The following is a 27201-nucleotide window of genomic DNA, read 5'->3' as shown; positions in this document are numbered from 1 at the left end:
ATCACAAAAAGAAAACATATTTCCTTGCGATAAGACCTTGTAAAATAAACACGGAAATACCATGTAAAACCCTTAAAACCTCAGTGGCCATGTATTTAATGCAGTTTTCATGTAAAAAAAAAATCAAGTTAAATCAACTTGAAAAGTTGCTAACTGTGGAAACATAATCATTGATGATAAAATGAAGTACCCGCTCACACACTTTTTCATTGTCCTAGTGTTTGTAACAGTACAAAATGACAGGCTAACGGGCAGTAACTAAAGTTTGACAAAATGAAAGATTTAGAAAATGATTATTTCGTCTTTCCTGGTAAGATTTTTCCTGGGTCATTTTAAAACAGTAAGTTCTTTGGAGGCATTTCTACAAAGACGAGATGTGATGATCAGATTGAAGTAAAAAGTCGACATCTACACCTAACAATTTCACTCTTTCCTCACACTTTATCTCTAAGCCTTCTAAGTTACAAGACTGTACTGAAAGGCTTGATTTTTACCACAAAATATTGCCTAAAATTTTTCTGGATTTGCTTTCATTCTGTTAAAATTTAACCAGTCTACAAGGATTTTGATCTCATTTTCTAGACAATCCTTTCAATTAAAACAAAAAATCATTGAGAACATGTTATCATCAGCATAATGATATAAACTACATTCATTTACAAAGCAAAAAATATCCTTTATAAAAAGGTTTAAGATTAGAGTTCCTACTATAGAACCCTCTGAGGGACCCCCTTCTAAACATCAGCCCAGTTGCTGTTCACAGGCCTCAGCCTGACCTGCCGCTGTCTGCCAGCAGGTAAGCAAGACCTGCCTCCAGTCCTCGAGAGAATGCAGCACAGACTGGCACCATAACCACTCCTTAAAGGTGCCATGAATGGACAAACAATAGGTTTAATTCACCAAGCAGTTCATGTGTGATCCTTTCAAATATTTTTGACAAAGAAGGTAAAATACAGACGGGTCTAAAAGTGCTTTTCTACAAAGGATCAAATTTCTTGAAAATAGGTAAAACCTATGTTTTCTCCATTTTATCAGGATGGTAGGAAACTGAGACACAGTGATTAAAAACTGATGTTATGACACGTGGAAAAGTCTCTGTGCAGGCTTTTGAAATCTTAACCGAGATACAATCAAAACCTGTAGCCATGACACCATCAAAACCTGTAGCATTTTTCACATCACTTCCTTCACATCAACACATTTCAAGATAAGGACATCTGAAATATTATCTGTACATATACTTTTTCTCTCTGATTTTTACAACACTGTGGTGAACACTTTGTCTTGCCCTCTAGATCTTTACCAACATCAACAGCAACACAAGAAAAGAAATGCTTAAAAACATTACAGACTTCAATCTGTTAAGCTATGAAGGCATCATTTTCTACTAAATAATTTTCTGATTGCTAAACACTTATTTGATAAAACAGGCTTAACAGTTCACCAAAAACCTTTAGAAGCTTTAGACTTCCCAGCTGTTTTCATTTGATACGTAACGTATCTTCCTTTTAAGCCACTCTTCTGAGATTTCTGTTTTAAAAGTGGTTTATTTACCTGAGGTTTACTTTCCTTTACGGGTATATGAGAGTCAATTACATCATGAGCCCATTTAATATCATCAGATTCATAAAAAACACACACGCCACATTGAAAGGAACATAAGATAAATCATGATTAAAGATTTTCTAGTCAAAATTCTCAAAACTATGGAATTTACTCTTCCCTCTTGGCAAGCAAGGTGGTATACCTTCTAAAGCAGTTCCAATAAAATTGTGGCAGTCCCATAGATCACAGTTAAAATTGGTAGGTCTAAAACATAGGTTAGTGCAGTTTGTGAGAATGACATCAATAATTTGTTGTTTACAAATCCTCTCTTCAGGTTGAGAATCTGTCATTTACGTTTGATAATCTCATGTTTACCTTTGATAATCTCTTGTTTACATTTGATAATCTCTTGTTTACGTTTGATAATCTCTTGTTTATAATCTCTTGTTTACATTTGATAATCTCTTGTTTACATTTGATAATCTGTTGTTTACGTTTGATAATCTCTTGTTTACATTTGATAATCTGCCGTTTACGTTTGATAATCTCTTGTTTACATTTGATAATCTCTTGTTTACATTTTATAATCTGTTGTTTACATTTGATAATCTCTTGTTTACATTTGATAATCTGTTGTTTACATTTTAATAATCTCTTGTTTACACTTGATAATCTCTTGTTTACATTTGATAATCTCTTGTTACATTTGATAATCTGTTGTTTACACTTGATAATCTCTTGTTTACATTTGATAATCTCTTGTTAACATTTGATAATCTGTCATTTACATTTGATAATCTCTTGTTTACCTTTGATAATCTCTTGTTTACATTTGATAATCTCTTGTTAACATTTGATAATCTGTTGTTACATTTGATAATCTGTCATTTACATTTGATAATCTCTTGTTACATTTGATAATCTGTTGTTTACACTTGATAATCTCTTGTTTACATTTGATAATCTCTTGTTAACATTTGATAATCTGTTGTTTACATTTGATAATCTGTTGTTTACATTTGATAATCTCTTGTTTACATTTGATAATCTCTTGTTTAATTTTGATAATCTCTTGTTTAATTTTGATAATCTCTCGTTTACATTTGCTCTCTTCAGGATAATGATCTGCTGTTTAACAATACCTACCCACAATTTACGGAGTGTTCCCAGAATACATTGCTGGTGTGGGTACCATGTGGTTTCCTGTGGTTTACCCTGCCGTTCTACCTGTACGGACTTTGTACATCTAATGGGATACCACTCCCTCTGTCTAGCCTCAACATCACAAAAACCGTAAGTATCATTTTGATCAACACAGAGAACAGAAACAGAGATTCAACCTCATAGTAGTAGTTATCAGAAAAGTTGGAGCAGGGGTGATGTCAGCTGAGGATGTATTACAAACAATGGCTTAGAAAGGTAGGGAGAGGGGCAAGGGGAGGGGGCAATATCAGGACTTTGAAATAGAATTTTTCATTTTGTCATTTTGATTTATCATCTTATCATTTGACCCGGGGTTATAACAAGAAAAAATATCTTTCTGATAGATAAATCAAATAACATTTTGATAGATTATTTTGAATTTTTAGAATAAATGTTTGTCAGCTCACCAGGTCCAATCAATCTCCTAAATTGCATGTAACCACTGCATTGTCCTTGGTCAATTTTTCCCCTTAAATTCACCTCTGCAGATAGTAAGTCATTAATGTCTAATTGAATGTTGATAAAAGCATCTGAATGGGTGAAAGGAATCAGTTTTGTACAAATAGTGAGTGTGACTCTCAACAGTAATCCAATTTAATGTTGAGAGTTAGCAGAACCAAAGATCCCGAATATTCAAAAGCCTTATGAAGAGACAAGAATGGACATGATGGAATTCTAGAAATGCTTTTGTTTTGTAACAATGATATACCTGGGTATAATCATTTCCTTTTTGACAAAATGAAATTGAAACATTGTGTTTTGATTGCAGTTTCTGAGTCTGGTGCTGTTTATTGTCACGGCAGTAGAGATGGTTAGATTGGGGAGTGACAAGGCAGACAATCACAAAGAAGTTCCGACGGCACAGTTTGTGGCTGGATCAATAAAAGCTGCCTCATTTGTAAGTTTTTCTCATTTGCTCAATAATGAAAACTTTGCGGTTCTTAGTATATACTTTCCGTTTCCAGAATGGCACATTTGTCAGACCATATCAAATTGATCAAACAAAACTTCCGTTTAACAATATCAACTTAGAAAAAAATACCATCAAAATTCTGTTCTGTTACTTGACCTTCAGGCCCTGGTTGTTTAAAGTTGGTTAAAAATAACCTGTTATTAGTAAAAATTTTCGAATGTAATTTAAACAAAATAGCACATACTATTTATCATTTCACAGCTAAACATTTGTTGAGTCAGGTCAGATTGATATTTTTAGTGTCAGTTTAGATTTTTAAGTCCTGGTTTTTACAACAGCAGCAATTTAAATTTTTTTACTAACCACTGTTAATCTCTAACTAACCAGCTGGAACCAGGTCTTCGTCAAAAACATTTTGGACTGTTCGTATAAAAAGAGCACCACTTTACAAAATATTGACACACACACAATCATGCATATATTGTGTCATCATGTATGTTATCATTGCAAGTTTTTGTTTCCATTCCACAGGCATTGACAGCCCTACTAATTCAGCTAGAGAAAAGAAGTGGTTTTATCACTTCAGGCATCCTGTTTCTTTACTGGTTACTTATGACTATTGCTGGGATTGTTCCGTTTTACAGCAAAATCATACAAAAGGTAAGCAAACCAACATTTATAGTGCATTCTACAGTCAAATCAATATAAAGGTAGGCAAACCAACATTTACAGATGGTGCCATTCTACAGTCAAATCAATATAAAGGTAGGCAAACCAACATTTACAGATGGTGCCATTCTACAGTCAAATCAATATAAAGGTAGGCAAACCAACATTTACAGATGGTGCCATTCTACAGTCAAATCAATATAAGGGTAGGCAAACCAACATTTATAGATGGTGTCATTCTACAGTCAAATCAATATAAGGGTAGGCAAACCAACATTTATAGACGGTGCCATTCTACAGTCAAATCATTATAAAGGTAGGCAAACCAACATTTACAGATGGTGTCATTCTACAGTCAAATCAATATAAGGGTAGGCAAACCAACATTTACAGATGGTGTCATTCTACAGTCAAATCAATATAAGGGTAGGCAAACCAACATTTACAGATGGTGCCATTCTACAGTCAAATCAATATAAAGGTAGGCAAATCAACATTTACAGATGGTGCCATTCTACAGTCAAATCAATATAAGGGTAGGCAAACCAACATTTACAGATGGTGTCATTCTACAGTCAAATCAATATAAAGGTAGACAAACCATCATTTATAGATAGTGTCATTCTACAGTCAAATCATACTAAAGGTAGGCAAACCAACATTTACAGATGGTGCCATTCTACAGTCAAATCAATATAAAGGTAGGCAAACCAACATTTACAGATGGTGTCATTCTACAGTCAAATCAATATAAAGGTAGACAAACCAACATTTACAGATGGTGTCATTCTACAGTCAAATCAATATAAAGGTAGGCAAACCAACATTTACAGATGGTGCCATTATACAGACAAATCAATATAAAGGTAGGCAAACCAACATTTACAGATGGTGTCATTCTACAGTCAAATCAATATAAGGGTAGACAAACCAATAGATATTAAGTATTCTAAATACTACAATAGAAGAAGGAAAAGGTTGAATTAAATTTGTTGTTGAACAATTTAGAATCTTAATTGATTTATTCATGAAATGAAATTAAAGGAAAATTAAAAGGTTAAACCTTATAGGTTGATAACATTGAGCTGGTGAGATACAAGTCTTAATTCTGAAGTCTTCAAAAAGCTATATGAATGGATGTATTGTGAAAGTAAACCATTTTGTATCTGTATTCAAATCAGTCAACTTTCCGATAAATTAAATGATGCATGACAACAAAAATTGACAGCTGGTAGCTATAGTCAACAATCTAGAGTTTATTTTCATGAGTCTTTGCCAAAAATAAGGTCCCTCCCCACAAGTCATTTGTGTGTGTGATGAATGTGACCGTGTAGTCATCAAAACGTCACACTCTAATCTTCTACTGGTTGTGTTATAAGATGAAGGTGACTGTGTAGTCATCGTCACTCTGAAATCTTCTACTGGTTGTGTTTTAAGATGAAGTTAACCGTGTAGTCATCAAAACGTCACACTCTAAACTTCTACTGGTTGTGTTATAAGATGAAGGTGACCATGTAGTCATCAAAACGTCACACTCTAATCTTCTACTGGTTGTGTTATAAGATGAAGGTGACCGTGTAGTCATCAAAACGTCACACTCTAAACTTCTACTGGTTGTGTTATAAGATGAAGGTGACCATGTAGTCATCAAAACGTCACACTCTAATCTTCTACTGGTTGTGTTATAAGATGAAGGTGACCGTGTAGTCATCAAAACGTCACACTCTGATCTTCTACTGGTTGTGTTATAAGATAAAGGTGACCGTGTAGTCATCAAAACGTCACACTCTAATCTTCTACTGGTTGTGTTATAAGATGAAGGTGACCGTGTAGCCATCAAAACGCCACACTCTAATCTTCTACTGGTTGTGTTATAAGATGAAGGTGACCGTGTAGTCATCAAAACGCCACACTCTAATCTTCTACTGGTTGTGTTATAAGATGAAGGTGACCGTGTAGTCATCAAAACGCCACACTCTAATCTTCTACTGGTTGTGTTATAAGATGAAGGTGACCGTGTAGTCATCAAAACGTCACACTCTAATCTTCTACTTGTTGTGTTATAAGATGAAGGTGACCGTGTAGTCATCAAAACGTCACACTCTAATCTTCTACTTGTTGTGTTATAAGATGAAGGTGACCGTGTAGTCATCAAAACGTCACACTCTAATCTTCTACTAGTTGTGTTATAAGATGAAGGTGACCGTGTAGTCATCAAAACGTCACACTCTAATCTTCTACTGGTTGTGTTATAAGATGAAGGTGACAGTGTAGTCATCAAAACGTCACACTCTAATCTTCTACTGGTTGTGTTATAAGATGAATGTGACCGTGTAGTCATCAAAACGTCACACTCTAATCTTCTACTGGTTGTGTTATAAGATGAAGGTGACTGTGTCGTCATCGTCACTCTGAAATCTTCTACTGGTTGTGTTTCAAGATGAAGTTAACTGTGTAGTCATCGAAACGTCACACTCTAATCTTCTACTGGTTGTGTTACAAGATGAAAGTGACTGTGTAGTCATCAAAACGTCACACTCTAATCTTCTACTGGTTGTGTTATAAGATGAAGGTGACCATGTAGTCATCGAAACGTCACTCTAATCTTCTACTGGTTGTGTTATAAGATGAAGGTGACCGTGTAGTCATCGAAACGTCACTCTAATCTTCTACTGGTTGTGTTATAAGATGAAGGTGACCGTGTAGTCATCAAAACGTCACACTCTAATCTTCTACTGGTTGTGTTACAAGATGAAAGTGACTGTGTAGTCATCAAAACGTCACTCTAATCTTCTACTGGTTGTGTTATAAGATGAAAGTGACCGTGTAGTCATCAAAACGTCACACTCTAATCTTCTACTGGTTGTGTTATAAGATGAAGGTGACTGTGTCGTCATCGTCACTCTGAAATCTTCTACTGGTTGTGTTTCAAGATGAAGTTAACTGTGTAGTCATCGAAACGTCACACTCTAATCTTCTACTGGTTGTGTTACAAGATGAAAGTGACTGTGTAGTCATCAAAACGTCACACTCTAATCTTCTACTGGTTGTGTTATAAGATGAAGGTGACCATGTAGTCATCGAAACGTCACTCTAATCTTCTACTGGTTGTGTTATAAGATGAAGGTGACCGTGTAGTCATCGAAACGTCACTCTAATCTTCTACTGGTTGTGTTATAAGATGAAGGTGACCGTGTAGTCATCAAAACGTCACACTCTAATCTTCTACTGGTTGTGTTACAAGATGAAAGTGACTGTGTAGTCATCAAAACGTCACTCTAATCTTCTACTGGTTGTGTTATAAGATGAAGGTGACCGTGTGGTCATCAAAACGTCACACTCTAATCTTCTACTGGTTGTGTTATAAGATGAAGGTGATGGTGTAGTCATCAAAACGTCACACTCTAATCTTCTACTGGTTTTGTTACAAGATGAAAGTGACTGTGTAGTCATCGAAATATCATACTCTAATTTACTGGTTATGCTAAAAGAACTTCTACTGACATTACCAACCTGAAGAAAATGTTACAAAATTTGTATGAGTCCCAACAGATTACTCTATTAGTACAAGACTGAGATGTAGATTTATCATTGAATGCAGTCCCTGTATTGATGATTTTAAAACAATATTTCTGTTTTTTGTAATTAACAGGTGTATGAAGACGATCTATTCACCTTTATTATGTTCTATGTGTATTGGGCAGCCCTGTGCCTACAGTTAATCTTACACTGTATTGCTGAAAAAGTTACACGCCGTGGTTACAACTTAGTTGGAGAGGTCAGTATAGTTACGGTAAACTCTATAGGCAAGAATAAGATTCATTTCTGGTGACAAAGCATATTTATCGGAACTATAATGATATCTGAGGTTTGGAATCACTGAAATTAGATTCTATCTGTCATTTAAAAATTTTTTTGTTTTGACAACATCAGGTAACTCCAACATTACTGCTGCCAATTGTTCCTTCTGCGGTCAGAAGTAAACTTTTGATGAACAATATATTGTACATTCCTCTATGCAATTCATAAGAAAAATTATGTCTAATGAAAATTTATGTTATAAGGGAAAGAAAAATTTTAACTGTGATTTTAATAATTTGGTGATTTTTTTTAACAGAAGCCGTGCCCAGAGATCTCGTCCTCCTTCTTAAGTAGACTGGTGTTTTGGTGGATGAATCCGTAAGTGATTATAAATTATTAAAATATGGGAGATTTTCAGGATTTTATAGTGTTAGTATCAATTATTTTAACTTTTAACTTAATTTCATCAGAGATAAAAAGGAGTAATCTATTTCTATAGAATAGCAGTTCTTGTAACACAACCAGTTAAAGATTAGAGTGTGACGTTTCGATGACTACACAGTCACCTTCATATTATAACACAACCAGTAAAAGATTAGAGTGTGACGTTTCGATGACTACACAGTCACCTTCATCTTACAACACAACCAGTAGAAGATTAGAGTGTGACGTTTCGATGACTACACAGTCACTTTCATCTTATAACAAAACTAGTAGAAGATTAGAGTGTGACAATGACTACATGGTCACCTTCGTCTTATAACACAACCAGTAGAAGATTGTAATGTGACGTTTCAATGACTACCCGATCACCTTCATCAGACAAATGACTTGTGGAGTGCATACTAGCACTGATGTATGTACGAGATGGTTTGGAATCAACAAACATTTTGGCTGTTCTATAAATCCTATTGTACACTAACTTTGAATATAGTGTGACGAAATGGTGAACAGATTACAGACCAAAGATATACAGGATATTAACAATGTTCTGTAGTCACTTTGGCTATGCTTTGTTCAGTCAGTGCTAGTATGCTTCACATTGGTCATTTGTCTGATGAAGGTGACCTTGTAGTCATTGAAACATCACACTCTAATTTTCTGCAGGTTTTGTTATAAGATGAAGGGGACGGTGTAGTCATCAGAACGTCACACTCTAATCTTCTACTGGTTGTGTTATAAGACGAAGGTGATGGTGTAGTCATTGAAACATCACACTCTAATCTTCTACTGGTTGTGTTATAAGATGAAGGTGACTGTGTAGTCATCCAAACGTCACACTCTAATCTTCTACTGGTTGTGTTATAAGATGAAGGTGACGGTGTAGTCATTGAAACATCACACTCTAATTTTCTGCAGGTTTTGTTATAAGATGAAGGTGACTGTGTAGTCATCAAAACGTCACACTCTAATCTTCTACTGGTTGTGTTATAAGATGAAGGTGACCGTGTAGTCATCCAAACGTCACACTCTAATCTTCTACTGGTTGTGTTATAAGATGAAGGTGACCGTGTAGTCATCCAAACGTCACACTCTAATCTTTTACTGGTTGTGTTATAAGATGAAGGTGACGGTGTAGTCATCAAAACGTCACACTCTAATCTTCTACTAGTTGTGTTATAAGATGAAGGTGACCGTGTAGTCATCAAAACATCACACTCTGATCTTCTACTGGTTGTGTTATAAGAACTTTTATTCATTATAAAACTGACGAAAATGATCCAAACATTTTTTTCCGCATTAAACCAACACAAGTGTCTATTTATATTACATTTTGGTGATCAAATATGATTATATCCAAAGTGAATGGACAGGGTTGTTTTGTTTACTCCAAATATTGTATTCATGTTACAATAAGCCCATTCCTAGTGATAAGCCCATTTCTTTTGCTGTTCGGTAAAATTATAAATCAATGCTTATTTATCCATCTGTGATAAGCCAGCCCCCAACTTGGAGTAATCTGTTTAAATACCATAGAAATATATCTTGAAGTGCCTTTTTTTAGATCTTTTTGATATAAAAGAATTCTAATGACAAAATGAAAGCCAACAAGTTAGTTTTACATCATATTCTGATCTTCAAGTTGTGATTTACAATGAGGCGTGTGTTAATAGTGTACATCAGTTGATAAGTATTGTCTAATGACTTTAAATGGAAGACAGTACAGTATATATTAAGGCCTTTCTGTATAGATTGGTGTTGTCTGGGTACAAGAAAGACCTTAAAGAGGATGACATCTGGAACCTGAATCCCCGGGACGCACACACCACTGTCAATCCAAAATTCTCGAAAGCATGGAAGGCGGAGCTTGACAAATGGAAAATTAGAGAGTAAGGTCCTTATTATACAAAAAAGTTTCCAAACATTTCTTCTGTATTATAAGTTTCTAGAATACTTGGATTGTCACCAGTCCACTGTACACAAAGGAAAGGTAGTATATGTTTCTCTTTGTAACGTACCAGTTATTCATGAAAATTATAGTCATTACAAAGTCAAATGTTTTCAGATATTTTAGATAAATATAAAACATACAAACTTTATTTATCTCACAAGTATTTAAAAACAACCTTTAATCATTCTTGTTGGCCTGGATGCAAGCGTGAAAAAGGCAAAAATAGCAAAAGGTTTTGGCAAAGCTGTTATAATCTAGAAGTGAACTTTTGTGTTGTTTTTCAGAAGTACAAGTGTGGTATTTAATCAAGGAGCACACATACAAGAACACCGTAAAGCCTCAGAAAAAACACCACTTCTACGACAAAGAACGCAAACTTCAGAGGTGGAGTTTCACGGAACTAAAGTGGAAAAGAAGAAAAACAAAGCTTCATTGTTCAGGGTGTTAGTTCGAGTCTATGGACTGGATTTCCTGAGAGCTTGGGGCTGTAAATTCCTGTATGATCTTCTCCAGTTTGTTAGTCCCACATTACTGGGGTAAGTCAAGATCTGCAAAGGACACTTTCAAAAACAAATCTTTTATGCTGATGTATGATAAAAATACATAATATTTTGGTGCACACAATTTTTTATAAGGTACCAGATTTCAATAATGATGAATTAGCATAACATAATCTTAATTTAGTGGAGTGTGTTCAGTGCAAAAAATAATTAGAAAATAAGATTACAGTTAAAACAGTTATTCTGGGTTCGAAAGATGCAGGTTGATGCAGGTTGATGAAAATTATGGAGAAGTTTTATGGTTGCCATAGTGATTTTACTGAGAAATATTCTATTTCTTTGTGTGATATAAAGCTGGACGTATTTGATGCTCATTAGTTTGCCTGTTGGATCCCTTGTTGTATACCTTGTTCTTATTTGAGAATGTGACATTACTTACTTGGATTGAGTGTTGTCGATGTAGAAGAAGACGCTTTCTCTTCCGGAACACCTGGTCTTATTCTCCTTGTACTTTTTCAGGAGTCTCCACGTAAATCTTACTTTTGTTTATAATTTGCCCTAGTTGTATTGAATTTGAGTTTGAATTATGATTATGTTGCAATGTTGATGTTTTCTTGATGTTTTTTGTAATAATGCATACCTTCAAGGTATTAATTAAACAATTTTGTTGATAGAACATTGAAGTCCCCCCAATATGCTCACAAGTAATTCAAAGTTTTCATTGAAATTTGATTTTAATTGAAATTGACAAAAGAACTTAGGCAGTGTAGCATTGTCTATACTGTGGAATGTGTTATACTGATTTGATTCTAAGGATGCTTATTTTTGATCAATCATTGATATTTGTAGTTAAATCTTTGGGAAAAAAAACTATTTCAGTCTGTCCTTTCTTGGGATCTAATATATCATGGCCAAAAATTTGACCTTAGTTTTAAGTGAGTTTTGACAATTGGTGATATAAATGTCACAAACATTTTGGTAAGATTTTGTGATGGTCAGTATTCCTGGTATTTCTAAGCTGGATGGATAAAAAATAAGTATACTATCCAGAAATATCAAGGACACAAGTCCTTAATTGTCATTCTTTGTAATTTGTGTTTCTCTTATACTTTATCCAACATTTTTCTGACCTTGAGAATTCATGTTGACCTCTACAGAGTGTTGATAGCCTACACAGACAACAAGGCGAATGAGCAAGCGTGGAAAGGCTATGTCTTCGCTGCATCATTCTTCGTTGTGGCTTTTGTTCAGTCGTTGTGCTTCCATCAAAACTTCCACATCGGTATGACAACTGGAATGCGGATAAGATCGGCTTTGATTACAGCTGTTTATAAAAAGGTAAACAGTAAATGTTGTGTACAAAAATGTTATATTCTCTCAGCTAAAATATTCTAAAAACATTTTGAACTACTTCCACTTCAAGCAACATTTTCTCTGATAAGATCTTCTAAAAAAATTTTTAACAAAGGTATCGAGCTACCTTGAGTTCAAGCAATATTCTCTCAGCTAAAATATTCTAAAAACATTATGAACTACGTTCACTTAAATCAATATTTTGTCAGCTAAGACATTCGGAAAAAGATATTGATTAAAATTATCTAGCTACCTTGAGTTCAAGCAATATTCTCTCTGGTAAATGATAGGCTTCATTGAACTCTGTGTTGGAATTTATATTACATATGAATGCAAACTACAAGATATTCAACAAGTAAATAAACCTTTTTCTGGCCAAGGATTGATAAATTGGAACAAATTTAGGAGTTGAAAAATTTGTTATCATTCTCATTTTTTATACATCAGCTATTCACTGTCAGTTAACCTACCCCGTTTTAGGACTGATATTTGATATGATATATAACACTACATTAAATATGTACATCCATATCAGTATACACAACACATTTACATCATAGAAAACTTACACTTTATATCTATAACTTAAAACTAAAAGCACTATTGTTATGTTAATACTACATAGTATTACTTCTTACATTTTATCAACTCTGGGAATTTGGAAGATAAACTTCAGTGATTAATCTACATGCAAGTCCAAAATTTTGTAATCATAGAATTCTGATGGGACTCGTAGAATTTTGATGGGACACGTAGAATTTTGATGGGACTCCTAGGATTTTTATGGAACACATAGAATTCTGATGGGACACATAGAATTTTGATTGGACACGTAGAATTTTGATGGGACTCCTAGGATTTTGATGGGACACATAGAATTCTGATGGGACACATAGAATTTTGATGGGACTCCTAGGATTTTGATGGGACACATAGAATTTTGATGGGACTCGTAGAATTTTGATGTGACTCCTAGGATTTCGATGGGACTTGTAGAATTTCGATGGGACACGTAGAATTTTGATGGGACTCCTAGGATTTTGATGGGACACATAGAATTTTGATGGGACACGTAGAATTTTGATGGGACACATAGAATTTTGATGGGACCCGTAGAATTTTGATGGGACTCGTAGAATTTTGATGTGACTCATAAATTTATTGAAAATACTTAAACCTTATAAAGTGGGACTCATCTTTTTGGCAATAAAGTTGAAAAGGACCCAATAACACAAAAATAAATTACAAATTGATCCAAGAATTTGCTTTTATTGACTTGAATGATTTATCTCAATGTGCTATATATTTGATCATCATTCAAATTGGAATTGATTTTACTGCAGAGATTGACTTCTGAAAGACTCGAAGTTTTGAGATATTACATAAACTGTATGACTTAAGGAATTCATGAAGACAGCATGAATGTATTTTCTTCTATTAATTTTATACAAATTTGATTTAATCCCCAAAAATAGTAAATACTGCGTATTACACCACTAATAATTGTTTTTTTTCTTACTGTGATAAATGTTTTGGATTCCAGTTTTCCAAAATCTTGGATATTCCACTCTATAAAGCATTGTTGATGGTTTAAAGTGCATCAGCAACAAACTGTGCAAGTGTTGTCTGTAAATTTCAGTCTCTATGTATGAATAGCAAGGCTTAGAAAGAGAAGACTGAATTTCATCAGAAATAAAACTGTACCAGTGTTGTCTGTAAATTTCAGTCACTCTGTATGAATAGTGAGGCTAAGAAACAGAAGACCGTGGGAGAAATTGTCAATCTCATGTCTGTCGACTGTCAGAGGATGCAGGACCTCTCGGGCTACTTGTGGATGTTGTGGTCAGCTCCAGTCCAGATCATTTTGGCCATGTGGCTTTTATGGAATCAGCTGGGACCCTCTGTCCTTGCAGGTCAGTTTCAGCAGTGAGAAATTAAAAATTCTAAGTGTCACATTGAGTAAACAAATACTATCTGTTCTGTTATAAAGTCCTTATTTCTTTCTCTTTGAGTAAACAAATACTATCTGTTTTGTAATAAATCCTCATTTCTTGCTCTTTGAGTAAACAAATACTATCTGTTCTGTTATAAAGTCCTCATTTCTTGTACTATCTGTTCTGTAATAAATCCTCATTTCTTGTTCTTTGAGTTTGAGTAAACAAATACTATCTGTTCTGTATAAATAAAACAAATACTATCTGTTCTGTAATAAATCCTCATTTCTTGTTCTTTGAGTAAACAAATACTATCTGTTTTGTAATAAATCCTCATTTCTTGTTCTTTGAGTAAACAAATACTATCTGTTCTGTAATAAATCCTCATTTCTTGCTCTTTGAGTAAACAAATACTATCTGTTCTGTAATAAATCCTCATTTCTTGCTCTTTGAGTAAACAAATACTATCTGTTCTGTTATAAAGTCCTGTTTTGATAAACAAATACTATCTGTTCTGTAATAAATCCTCATTTCTTTCTCTTTGAGTAAACAAATACTATCTGTTCTGTAATAAATCCTCATTTCTTTCTCTTTTTCTTGAGTAAACAAATACTATCTGTTTTGTAATAAATCCTCATTTCTTGCTCTTTGAGTAAACAAATACTATCTGTTCTGTTATAAAGTCCTCATTTCTTGTTCTTTGAGTAAACAAATACTATCTGTTCTGTTATAAAGTCCTCATTTCTTGTTCTTTGAGTAAACAAATACTATCTGTTCTGTAATAAATCCTCATTTCTTTCTCTTTGAGTAAACAAATACTATCTGTTCTGTAGTAAACAAATACTATCTGTTCTGTAATAAATCCTCATTTCTTGTTATTTGATTAAACAAATACTTTCTGTTTTGTAATAAATCCTCATTTCTTGTTCTTTGAGTAAACAAATACTATCTGTTCTGTTATAAAGTCCTCATTTCTTTCTCTTTGAGTAAACAAATACTATCTGTTCTGTAATCCTCATTTCTTTCTCTTTGAGTAAACAAATACTATCTGTTCTGTTATAAATCCTCATTTCTTTCTCTTTGAGTAAACAAATACTATCTGTTTTGTAATAAATCCTCATTTCTTGCTCTTTGAGTAAACAAATACTATCTGTTCTGTAATAAATCCTCATTTCTTGTTCTTTGAGTAAACAAATACTATCTGTTCTGTTATAAAGTCCTCATTTCTTTCTCTTTGAGTAAACAAATACTATCTGTTCTGTAATAAATCCTCATTTCTTGTTCTTTGAGTAAACAAATACTATCTGTTCTGTAATAAATCCTCATTTCTTGTTCTTTGAGTAAACAAATACTATCTGTTTTGTAATAAATCCTCATTTCTTGCTCTTTGAGTAAACAAATACTATCTGTTCTGTAATAAATCCTCATTTCTTTCTCTTTGAGTAAACAAATACCATCTGTTCTGTTATAAAGTCCTCATTTCTATGTTCTTCATTTCTTGTAAAACAAATACTATCTGTTTTGTAATAAATCCTCATTTCTTGCTCTTTGAGTAAACAAATACATTTCTTTCTCTTTGAGTAAACAAATACTATCTGTTCTGTATAAATCCTCATTTCTTTCTCTTTGAGTAAACAAATACTATCTGTTCTGTAATAAATCCTCATTTCTTGTTCTTTGAGTAAACAAATACTATCTGTTCTGTATAAATCCTATTTCTTGTTCTTTGAGTAAACAAATACTATCTGTTTTGTAATAAATCCTCATTTCTTGCTCTTTGAGTAAACAAATACTATCTGTTCTGTTATAAAGTCCTCATTTCTTGTTCTTTGAGTAAACAAATACTATCTGTTCTGTAATAAATCCTCATTTCTTGTTCTTTGAGTAAACAAATACTATCTGTTCTGTAATAAATCCTCATTTCTTTCTCTTTGAGTAAACAAATACTATCTGTTTTGTAATAAATCCTCATTTCTTTCTCTTTGCTTTGTCTTTTAAATGGCATGTGATTGATCACCTGTCATATTTGATGGAAAATCCTGATGTCCGATATATTATTGTGTATTGTATCATGCATGTTTAGATTTTCTAAACCAGAGATAACTAAAATTTTGTGATATAAAATTTCCATGAGTATGACACAGAGTTTATATTGTAAGGATTTACATAATACGGCTCGATATTGAAGTATTGGGGCTCCTATTTCTCATTTAACAACACTGATATATATTTGAAATGTTATTGATATAATAGATATAAAAAATGTATGAGTATGACACAGAGTTTCAGGGCCATACTTAGCTTTGATTCAAATATGAGGTGAAGTGTGTTGTGGTTTTGTCGCAGGTGTGGTATTTTATTTAAAGGTTTAAGGGTCAGATATGAAGTGAAGTGTGTTGTGGTTTTGTCACAGGTGTGGTAATTTATTTAAAGGTTTAAGGGTCAGATATGAAGTGAAGTGTGTTGTGGTTTTGTCACAGGTGTGGTATTTTATTTTAAAGGTTTAAGGGTCAGATATGAAATGAAGTGTTTTGTGGTTTTGACTCTGATGTGGTATTTACAGATCTAGGGGTCAGATATGAGGTGAAGTGTGTTGTGGTTTTGTCTCAGGTGTGGTATTCTACTTACAGATCTAGGGGTGTTGTAGTTTTGTCTCAGGTGTGGTATTTTATTTACAGATCTAGGGGTGTTGTAGTTTTGTCTCAGGTGTGGTATTTTATTTAAAGGTTTAAGGGTCAGATATGAAATGAAGTGTTTTGTGGTTTTGACTCTGATGTGGTATTTACAGATCTAGGGGTCAGATATGAGGTGAAGTGTGTTGTGGTTTTGTCTCAGGTGTGGTATTCTACTTACAGATCTAGGGGTGTTGTAGTTTTGTCTCAGGTGTGGTATTTTATTTACAGATCTAGGGGTGTTGTAGTTTTGTCTCAGGTGTGGTATTTTATTTACAGGTCTAGGGGTGTTGTAGTTTTGTCTCAGGTGTGGTATTCCATTTACAGGTCTAGGGGTGATGATCCTACTTATTCCACTCAACATGTTCATCTCTATTAAACAAAGAGCACTTCAAGTGAACCTGATGAAACTCAAAGACAAAAGACTCAAACTTATGAGTGAAGTTCTCAACGGTATGAAGGTAAGACAAAATGATGATTCTGGACAATAGATTGTCTGATGAGCACCACCTTGTTGTTATACTGCTGGTGGTGTTGTGAAATAACATTGTGATTTAAGGACTGTTCCAACGATTCTAAGACAGCTACACCAGGAGGGCCTTGTACCTCTTTAAAACTCATAATCAGCTCTCGGTTATTGTGTGACTCCTGAGCAAAACAAACATTTCTACCTGTCGATGTGTCTGTCTGGACAGTGTTGTAATATAATGCTGACCTATCACTCATTTACAACACTCAGTACACTTTTTGTTTAGTACAAGCAAGGACTGATCTCAGGTCGACTTTTTTTCTAAGTTTTTGCTTCCAGTACTTTAAGCCGTTTCACAAGTTCTATCCAGGATAAATAGGTTATTAAAATAAAACAAAAAGAATCAGATAAATGTTCTGTATTTTTATTAAATTTACTTTGTTTACAAAATTTCCCACCCTTATCCCTAGCCTTAGTCTTGTGATAAGCAAACACATTTCAAAACACCAAGGTGTAATGTTAACCCCAAAACCTCCATATTTTATAACAAGAAATGGAAGACCAGACATTGGAAAGAATGATGTAGTAGAACAGTTGATCTACGTATTTTTTGCCGGAGATCTCCCCTTTTATGTTTTGGCTTATCTCCCCTTTTACACTATGCATTAGTGTGATCGGGTGGTGCAGTAGTAACACTTGCCTTTCACCAAGCAGTCCGTGGTTCGATTCCCAGAAGGGATATGAAAAGATATGGGATCACCTGCCCGACCACGTGGGTTTTCCCTCGGTACTTGGGTTTCCTCCCACAGTAAGACCCACATAGCAAAATTATTGTAAATTCTAATTTTAATACACTATGCATTTTTATCCTTGTTTTCAGGTCCTGAAACTTTATGCCTGGGAACCATCTTTTCAAGAAAAAATTTTGGAACTAAGAAATAAAGAATTGGACATTCTCAAGAAATATGCGTATCTGCAGGCGTTTAGTACATTTTCTTTCACGTGTGCCCCGTTTTTGGTGAGTAAAAAGTTAACAGTGAAACAATAATACTGGATTATATCTTGTATGTTGATAAATGAAAGAAAGTCAGGGTAACACTCTTCTACATAGAAAACACTCACAACAGAAGTATGCTTCTTTAAAGGAGAAAGTTGAATAAGATAGGATATTTGAGCAAAGTTTTGTTTTTTTTTGAGATTTAGATCTGCTAGTTGCTATCTTTCTTTAAAGAATTTCAATCTTTCTACACGACAGTTTTAGCTTGGAAAAGTGCGCACTATACGCAGAAATTTACGGTATTATCCCTTGTATATGAAAATTTTAATAGCAGTGGTGGATTTTTTTTTTCAAAAATTTTCATTTGCAACATACTATATACCAATTATTGTCCCCAAAATTCTGTGAAAATTATTCTTTCAAGAAGACAAAATTGTGAGACAAATTTTCACCAGGCATTCTACAGATTTAGGTTATTATATTAAAAATATGTAAATTTAAAGCAAATTTTCAACTCCAGTTGAGTCATCTTTATTTTAGCAGGACTTCCTTATTCTCATAATATTGTGAATCATTTATTGCTCACATCAGATATTAGATAGTGGAATGCATAAAAAAATGTTATATTAACAGGAAAGTGACATTAACCGACATGACATTAAGAGGTTAAATCATTTCCTCTGTTAAATGAAGTAAAATTTTAGTGATATGATAATTTCTGTTTTTCCTCTAAAGGTAACCTTGGCAACATTTGCAACATATATCTTGGCCTCTAATGAACACTACTTGGACGCTGGGAAAGCATTTGTGTCTTTGTCGCTGTTCAACATTTTGCGCTTCCCAATCAACCTTCTACCCATGATGGTATCCTATATTGTACAGGTGAGATCCTTATATATCATACCTGTGTTAATTGTCCTATATTGTACAGGTGACATCCTTGTTAATTGTCCTATATTGTACAGGTGAGATCCTTGTTAATTGTCCTATATTGTACAGGTGAGATCCTTGTTAATTGTCCTATATTGTACAGGTGACATCCTTGTTAATTATCCTATATTGTACAGGTGACATCCTTGTTAAATGTCCTATATTGTACAGGTGACATCCTTGATAAATGTCCTGTATTGTACAGGTGAGATCCTTGTTAATTGGCCTATATTGTACAGGTGAGATCCTTGTTAATTGTCCTATATTGTACAGGTGACATCCTTGTTAAATGTCCTATATTGTACAGGTGACATCCTTGTTAAATGTCCTATATTGTACAGGTGACATCCTTGATAAATGTCCTGTATTGTACAGGTGAGATCCTTGTTAATTGTCCTATATTGTACAGGTGAGATCCTTGTTAATTGTCCTATATTGTACAGGTGAGATCCTGCCTGTATTTTCTTTAATTTCCAAATTTGGTTTAGATAATGAAATCCAATTAAAATCTGTTCATTTCCTGTGTTTTGCACAAGGTACCTCACTAAGTAAAAAAATAAACATGTTTTGTATAAAAAAAAAGGTAGATAACCCACACTACCCTATTGCCAGGGCCCATGTGAATATCTTTTTATTGTTAGCACAGTATATCTTTAGAAGCATTTTCCTTGATTCTGTTGTAGTACATGTTTATGTACCTGCTCATAGTTTATAATTCTGTTTCTCATAAACAATTCATGGCTTTGGAAAAAAAAATCATCAAAATTTGACATTATGTGAATTTTCTTTTTTCCATCAGGCAAATGTCTCCATTGGTAGAATTGCTGATTTCCTGAAAATGGGTGATCTAGACCCAGAAAATGTCCAACATAATCGATCAGGTAAAATCTCACAAATAACTCAATCACCATTATGTATATATAACACGGATGATAGCATTACTGGTTTCTGTATAGTTTGATTGTTTTGTGTAGTAATTGGTTTGTGAGACATCAGCTAACAGAGACTTTGATTATCATTAATGATATGTATATGTTTAAGTTAAAAGAAGTTACATTTTCTATCCCAATACACATCATGAACAGTCGTAGAGAAATTGTCTCCCCTAATTAGTGATTACTTAACTAGGTACAAGTCAGTATAATCAACAAATATGCAAGTTTGAAATCGAGATTTTCATCATGTTCAAATATTCAAACATCACAGGGCTGTTTGAAATCGAGATTTTCATCATGTTCAAATATTCAAACATCACGGGGCTGTTTGAAATCGAGATTTTCATCATGTTCAAATATTTGTCTGTGTCACCACAGTATCATACCATTATGTTCTAATCCATATCAGAATCTGGTTTGCATAGGCGTTATGGCATTTTTTATGAACGTGTTGAAAAACAATTAAAAAATTGAAAAAATACTTGATGAAAGTAATACATATCTATATAGGTGACAAATTTGCTAATCTGCCTGTTTTTACTTTAACAAAAGATTCTCCCAAAGTATTATTCATTTATTAGTAATTTTTATGCAAAGGTCGACCAAAGGTCATCAAAATCTTGTTGTCGTCCTACTTTTTCAATGCTCATTTCTGATTGGTCAACAAAATGTAAGTTTACTCAAAGGCCATCTGTTGGGGCTGTATAAAACTAGAATGAATCTATTACCACCACTTATAATCTGGTGTTTGGTGTATATTCAAAACGGGTTGGATGGTGCAATGGTAACACACTCGCCTTTCACCTAGCCATCTGGGGTTTGATTCCCGAAACGGATGTGAGAAGGCATGGGGTCACCTGCCCGACCACGTAGGTTTTCCTATGGTACTCCAGTGTTCCTCCAACAGTAAGGCCCCTTGTGCACTTCTATCCTAGCCAACAAGAGTGATTGATTTAAGTTGGAAAAACTTACTTCGCAATTGTGGTAAAAAAAATTGACAATCATCCTCAATACATCAGGGGTTCCCATCACTTTCACTTTCTTCAAGCAGAACTAAAACATCAATAGATCAACATGCTGTGTCGATTAGTGAATGAAAGTGCGTCAAAAAGGATCATTAATAACGGCAGATTTTAATTTTTTTATGGTCAAATTTGTGCTATTAATTCCTTATTTTTATAACCTAGTTTAGTATGGAGTCATTCCTCATGATATCTAAACTTTAATTTAATTCATATGATTGGAGTGTTGAAATGTTCACAAGTTTATATCAGCTTTCCTATCCTTTCTTAGACTCTGCGGCCATTGTGATCAAAGATGGAACTTTTACCTGGGATGAAAATTTAACACCAGCCCTGAGAGGGTAAGAATGCTCTGTTTACTCTAACTACAGTAGTGTCAATCATATGGCTCTGTAATGTCATATCTATAATGTATTGAGGGAGAGGGGGGGGGTCTTGTCAGAGATGTTCAGGTATATATTTCTTTGTGATAGCACTATAATGTCAGCTTCAGTTTAGTACTGTCACATGGAGGGCTACACACTTGCCCAAACTCCTGGACCATATTGTGCACTGTAATGTATTGTTAGTCTGAATTACACTCTTGGCTAAAGATTTTATCACAAGGCTTGTTTGTATTTCAGCATCAATCTCACTGCAGATGTGGGTAAATTAATTGCAGTGGTCGGACAGGTTGGTTGTGGAAAATCCTCACTGATTTCATCCATACTGGGAGATATGGAGAAACTCCGAGGGCGAGTCAATGTCAAGGTCAGTAGTAATCAGTTTAAAGTGGCTGATATACCTGGTAATAATGATGAACTTTATAACATAAATACCCTGTTATTAGTGTAATTATGTTCATTATATATACTGTGTTGGGACCACAGGTGTAATGATACCTATCTGATCTTTGATTGGTTGAAAGTTTAAATTGTATCCATTGTGACATAGGGACTTACATTAATAACATCTCCAAAGGAAGAGATATTAAGAGAGAATATCATCATTTATGATGCTGTTTTCAAAATTTTCATGACGATATCCTGTTAATGCGATAAATAGAATCTTACATTTGTTATTTCATTTTATGATAGGGGATGTATTAACCTTGCTTGGTAAAATTGTTTTTATTTTTATAATAGTGGTTCGTTTTATAAATCATGTTTGATATGGAAACTCCTGTCATGTCGTGTTATATAATGTATATCTATATCCTGTCATGTCGTGTTATATAATGTAAATCTGTATCTCTATATCCTGTCATGTCGTGTTATATAATGTAAATCTGTATCTCTATATCCTGTCATGTCGTGTTATATAATGTAAATCTATATCCTGTCATGTCGTGTTATATAATGTAAATCTGTATCTCTATATCCTGTCATGTCGTGTTATATAATGTAAATCTGTATCTCTATATCCTGTCATGTCGTGTTATATAATGTAAATCTGTATATCTATATCCTGTCATGTCGTGTTATATAATGTAAATCTGTATCTCTATATCCTGTCATGTCGTGTTATATAATGTAAATCTGTATATCTATATCCTGTCATGTCGTGTTATATAATGTAAATCTGTATCTCTATATCCTGTCATGTCGTGTTATATAATGTAAATCTGTATCTCTATATCCTGTCATGTCGTGTTATATAATGTAAATCTGTATCTCTATATCCTGTCATGTCGTGTTATATAATGTAAATCTGTATCTCTATATCCTGTCATGTCGTGTTATATAATGTAAATCTGTATCTCTATATCCTGTCATGTCGTGTTATATAATGTAAATCTGTATCTCTATATCCTGTCATGTCGTGTTATATAATGTAAATCTGTATCTCTATATCCTGTCATGTCGTGTTATATAATGTAAATCTGTATCTCTATATCCTGTCATGTCGTGTTATATAATGTAAATCTGTATCTCTATATCCTGTCATGTCGTGTTATATAATGTAAATCTGTATCTCTATATCCTGTCATGTCGTGTTATATAATGTAAATCTGTATCTCTATATCCTGTCATGTCGTGTTATATAATGTAAATCTGTATCTCTATATCCTGTCATGTCGTGTTATATAATGTAAATCTGTATCTCTATATCCTGTCATGTCGTGTTATATAATGTAAATCTGTATCTCTATATCCTGTCATGTCGTGTTATATAATGTAAATCTGTATCTCTATATCCTGTCATGTCGTGTTATATAATGTAAATCTGTATCTCTATATCCTGTCATGTCGTGTTATATATAATGTAAATCTGTATCTCTATATCCTGTCATGTCGTGTTATATAATGTAAATCTGTATATCTATATCCTGTCATGTCGTGTTATATAATGTAAATCTGTATCTCTATATCCTGTCATGTCGTGTTATATAAATCTGTATCTCTATATCTTGTCAAGTCGTGTTATATAATGTAAATCTGTATCTCTATATCCTGTCATGTCGTGTTATATAATGTAAATCTGTATCTCTATATCCTGTCATGTCGTGTTATATAATGTAAATCTGTATCTCTATATCCTGTCATGTCGTGTTATATAATGTAAATCTGTATCTCTATATCCTGTCATGTCGTGTTATATAATGTAAATCTGTATCTCTATATCCTGTCATGTCGTGTTATATAATGTAAATCTGTATCTCTATATCCTGTCATGTCGTGTTATATAATGTAAATCTGTATCTCTATATCCTGTCATGTCGTGTTATATAATGTAAATCTGTATCTCTATATCCTGTCATGTCGTGTTATATAATGTAAATCTGTATCTCTATATCCTGTCATGTCGTGTTATATAATGTAAATCTGTATCTCTATATCCTGTCATGTCGTGTTATATAATGTAAATCTGTATCTCTATATCCTGTCATGTCATGTTATATAATGTAAATCTGTATCTCTATATCCTGTCATGTCGTGTTATATAATGTAAATCTGTATCCTGTCATGTCGTGTTATATAATGTAAATCTGTATCTCTATATCCTGTCATGTCGTGTTATATAATGTAAATCTGTATCTCTATATCCTGTCATGTCGTGTTATATAATGTAAATCTGTATCTCTATATCCTGTCATGTCGTGTTATATAATGTAAATCTGTATCTCTATATCCTGTCATGTCGTGTTATATAATGTAAATCTGTATCTCTATATCCTGTCATGTCGTGTTATATAATGTAAATCTGTATCTCTATATCCTGTCATGTCGTGTTATATAATGTAAATCTGTATCTCTATATCCTGTCATGTCGTGTTATATAATGTAAATCTGTATCTCTATATCCTGTCATGTCGTGTTATATAATGTAAATCTGTATCTCTATATCCTGTCATGTCGTGTTATATAATGTAAATCTGTATCTCTATATCCTGTCATGTCGTGTTATATAATGTAAATCTGTATCTCTATATCCTGTCATGTCGTGTTATATAATGTAAATCTGTATCTCTATATCCTGTCATGTCGTGTTATATAATGTAAATCTGTATCTCTATATCCTGTCATGTCGTGTTATATAATGTAAATCTGTATCTCTATATCCTGTCATGTCGTGTTATATAATGTAAATCTGTATCTCTATATCCTGTCTTGTCATGTTATATAATGTAAATCTGTATCTCTATATCCTGTCATGTCGTGTTATATAATGTAAATCTGTATCTCTATATCCTGTCATGTCGTGTTATATAATGTAAATCTGTATCTCTATATCCTGTCATGTCGTGTTATATAATGTAAATCTGTATCTCTATATCCTGTCATGTCGTGTTATATAATGTAAATCTGTATCTCTATATCCTGTCATGTCGTGTTATATAATGTAAATCTGTATCTCTATATCCTGTCATGTCGTGTTATATAATGTAAATCTGTATCTCTATATCCTGTCATGTCGTGTTATATAATGTAAATCTGTATCTCTATATCCTGTCATGTCGTGTTATATAATGTAAATCTGTATCTCTATATCCTGTCATGTCGTGTTATATAATGTAAATCTGTATCTCTATATCCTGTCATGTCGTGTTATATAATGTAAATCTGTATCTCTATATCCTGTCATGTCGTGTTATATAATGTAAATCTGTATCTCTATATCCTGTCATGTCGTGTTATATAATGTAAATCTGTATCTCTATATCCTGTCATGTCGTGTTATATAATGTAAATCTGTATCTCTATATCCTGTCATGTCGTGTTATATAATGTAAATCTGTATCTCTATATCCTGTCATGTCGTGTTATATAATGTAAATCTGTATCTCTATATCCTGTCATGTCGTGTTATATAATGTAAATCTGTATCTCTATATCCTGTCATGTCGTGTTATATAATGTAAATCTGTATCTCTATATCCTGTCATGTCGTGTTATATAATGTAAATCTGTATCTCTATATCCTGTCATGTCGTGTTATATAATGTAAATCTGTATCTCTATATCCTGTCATGTCGTGTTATATAATGTAAATCTGTATCTCTATATCCTGTCATGTCGTGTTATATAATGTAAATCTGTATCTCTATATCCTGTCATGTCGTGTTATATAATGTAATATAATGTAAATCTCTGTATCTCTATATCCTGTCATGTCGTGTTATATAATGTAAATCTGTATCTCTATATCCTGTCATGTCGTGTTATATAATGTAAATCTGTATCTCTATATCCTGTCATGTCGTGTTATATAATGTAAATCTGTATCTCTATATCCTGTCATGTCGTGTTATATAATGTAAATCTGTATCTCTATATCCTGTCATGTCGTGTTATATAATGTAAATCTGTATCTCTATATCCTGTCATGTCGTGTTATATAATGTAAATCTGTATCTCTATATCCTGTCATGTCGTGTTATATAATGTAAATCTGTATCTCTATATCCTGTCATGTCGTGTTATATAATGTAAATCTATATTCTGTCATGTCGTGTTATATAATGTAAATCTGTATCTCTATATCCTGTCATGTCGTGTTATATAATGTAAATCTGTATCTCTATATCCTGTCATGTCGTGTTATATAATGTAAATCTGTATCTCTATATCCTGTCATGTCGTGTTATATAATGTAAATCTGTATCTCTATATCCTGTCATGTCGTGTTATATAATGTAAATCTGTATCTCTATATCCTGTCATGTCGTGTTATATAATGTAAATCTATATCCTGTCATGTCGTGTTATATAATGTAAATCTGTATCTCTATATCCTGTCATGTCGTGTTATATAATGTAAATCTGTATCTCTATATCCTGTCATGTCGTGTTATATAATTTAAATCTGTATCCTGTCATGTCGTGTTATATAATGTAAATCTGTATCTCTATATCCTGTCATGTCGTGTTATATAATGTAAATCTGTATCTCTATATATCCTGTCATGTCGTGTTATATAATGTAAATCTGTATCTCTATATCCTGTCATGTCGTGTTATATAATGTAAATCTGTATCTCTATATCCTGTCATGTCGTGTTATATAATGTAAATCTGTATCTCTATATCCTGTCATGTCGTGTTATATAATGTAAATCTGTATCTCTATATCCTGTCATGTCGTGTTATATAATGTAAATCTGTATCTCTATATCCTGTCATGTCGTGTTATATAATGTAAATCTGTATCTCTATATCCTGTCATGTCGTGTTATATAATGTAAATCTGTATCTCTATATCCTGTCATGTCGTGTTATATAATGTAAATCTGTATCTCTGTATCCTGTCATGTCGTGTTATATAATGTAAATCTGTATCTCTATATCCTGTCATGTCGTGTTATATAATGTAAATCTGAATCTATATCCTGTCATGTCGTGTTATATAATGTAAATCTGTATCTCTATATCCTGTCATGTCGTGT

At 33.3% G+C, this 27201-nt stretch overlaps 1 protein-coding gene across 1 annotated transcript in view; it reads left to right on the top strand.

The window, feature by feature from the left end:
* LOC132559235 (multidrug resistance-associated protein 1-like) overlaps window positions 1-27201 on the top strand; it is a 45279-nt gene that overhangs the window by 2241 nt on the left and 15837 nt on the right. The window contains exons 2-16 of the mRNA XM_060223853.1: window positions 2662-2838; window positions 3518-3646; window positions 4193-4321; window positions 7983-8108; window positions 8448-8509; window positions 10324-10461; window positions 10808-11059; window positions 12181-12361; window positions 14103-14289; window positions 17310-17443; window positions 18332-18469; window positions 19184-19330; window positions 20178-20259; window positions 21607-21676; window positions 21959-22085. Of these exons, the coding sequence (XP_060079836.1) occupies window positions 2662-2838; window positions 3518-3646; window positions 4193-4321; window positions 7983-8108; window positions 8448-8509; window positions 10324-10461; window positions 10808-11059; window positions 12181-12361; window positions 14103-14289; window positions 17310-17443; window positions 18332-18469; window positions 19184-19330; window positions 20178-20259; window positions 21607-21676; window positions 21959-22085 (2079 nt within the window). The remainder of the gene's footprint in view (window positions 1-2661; window positions 2839-3517; window positions 3647-4192; window positions 4322-7982; window positions 8109-8447; window positions 8510-10323; window positions 10462-10807; window positions 11060-12180; window positions 12362-14102; window positions 14290-17309; window positions 17444-18331; window positions 18470-19183; window positions 19331-20177; window positions 20260-21606; window positions 21677-21958; window positions 22086-27201) is intronic.

The sequence above is a fragment of the Ylistrum balloti genome, unplaced genomic scaffold (assembly GCF_031769215.1).
Source record: "Ylistrum balloti isolate Yb309-2 unplaced genomic scaffold, AGI_CSIRO_Ybal_v1 Utg370882, whole genome shotgun sequence".
Classification (NCBI taxonomy): domain Eukaryota; kingdom Metazoa; phylum Mollusca; class Bivalvia; order Pectinida; family Pectinidae; genus Ylistrum; species Ylistrum balloti.
This window is presented reverse-complemented; position numbering and strand designations above follow the sequence as displayed.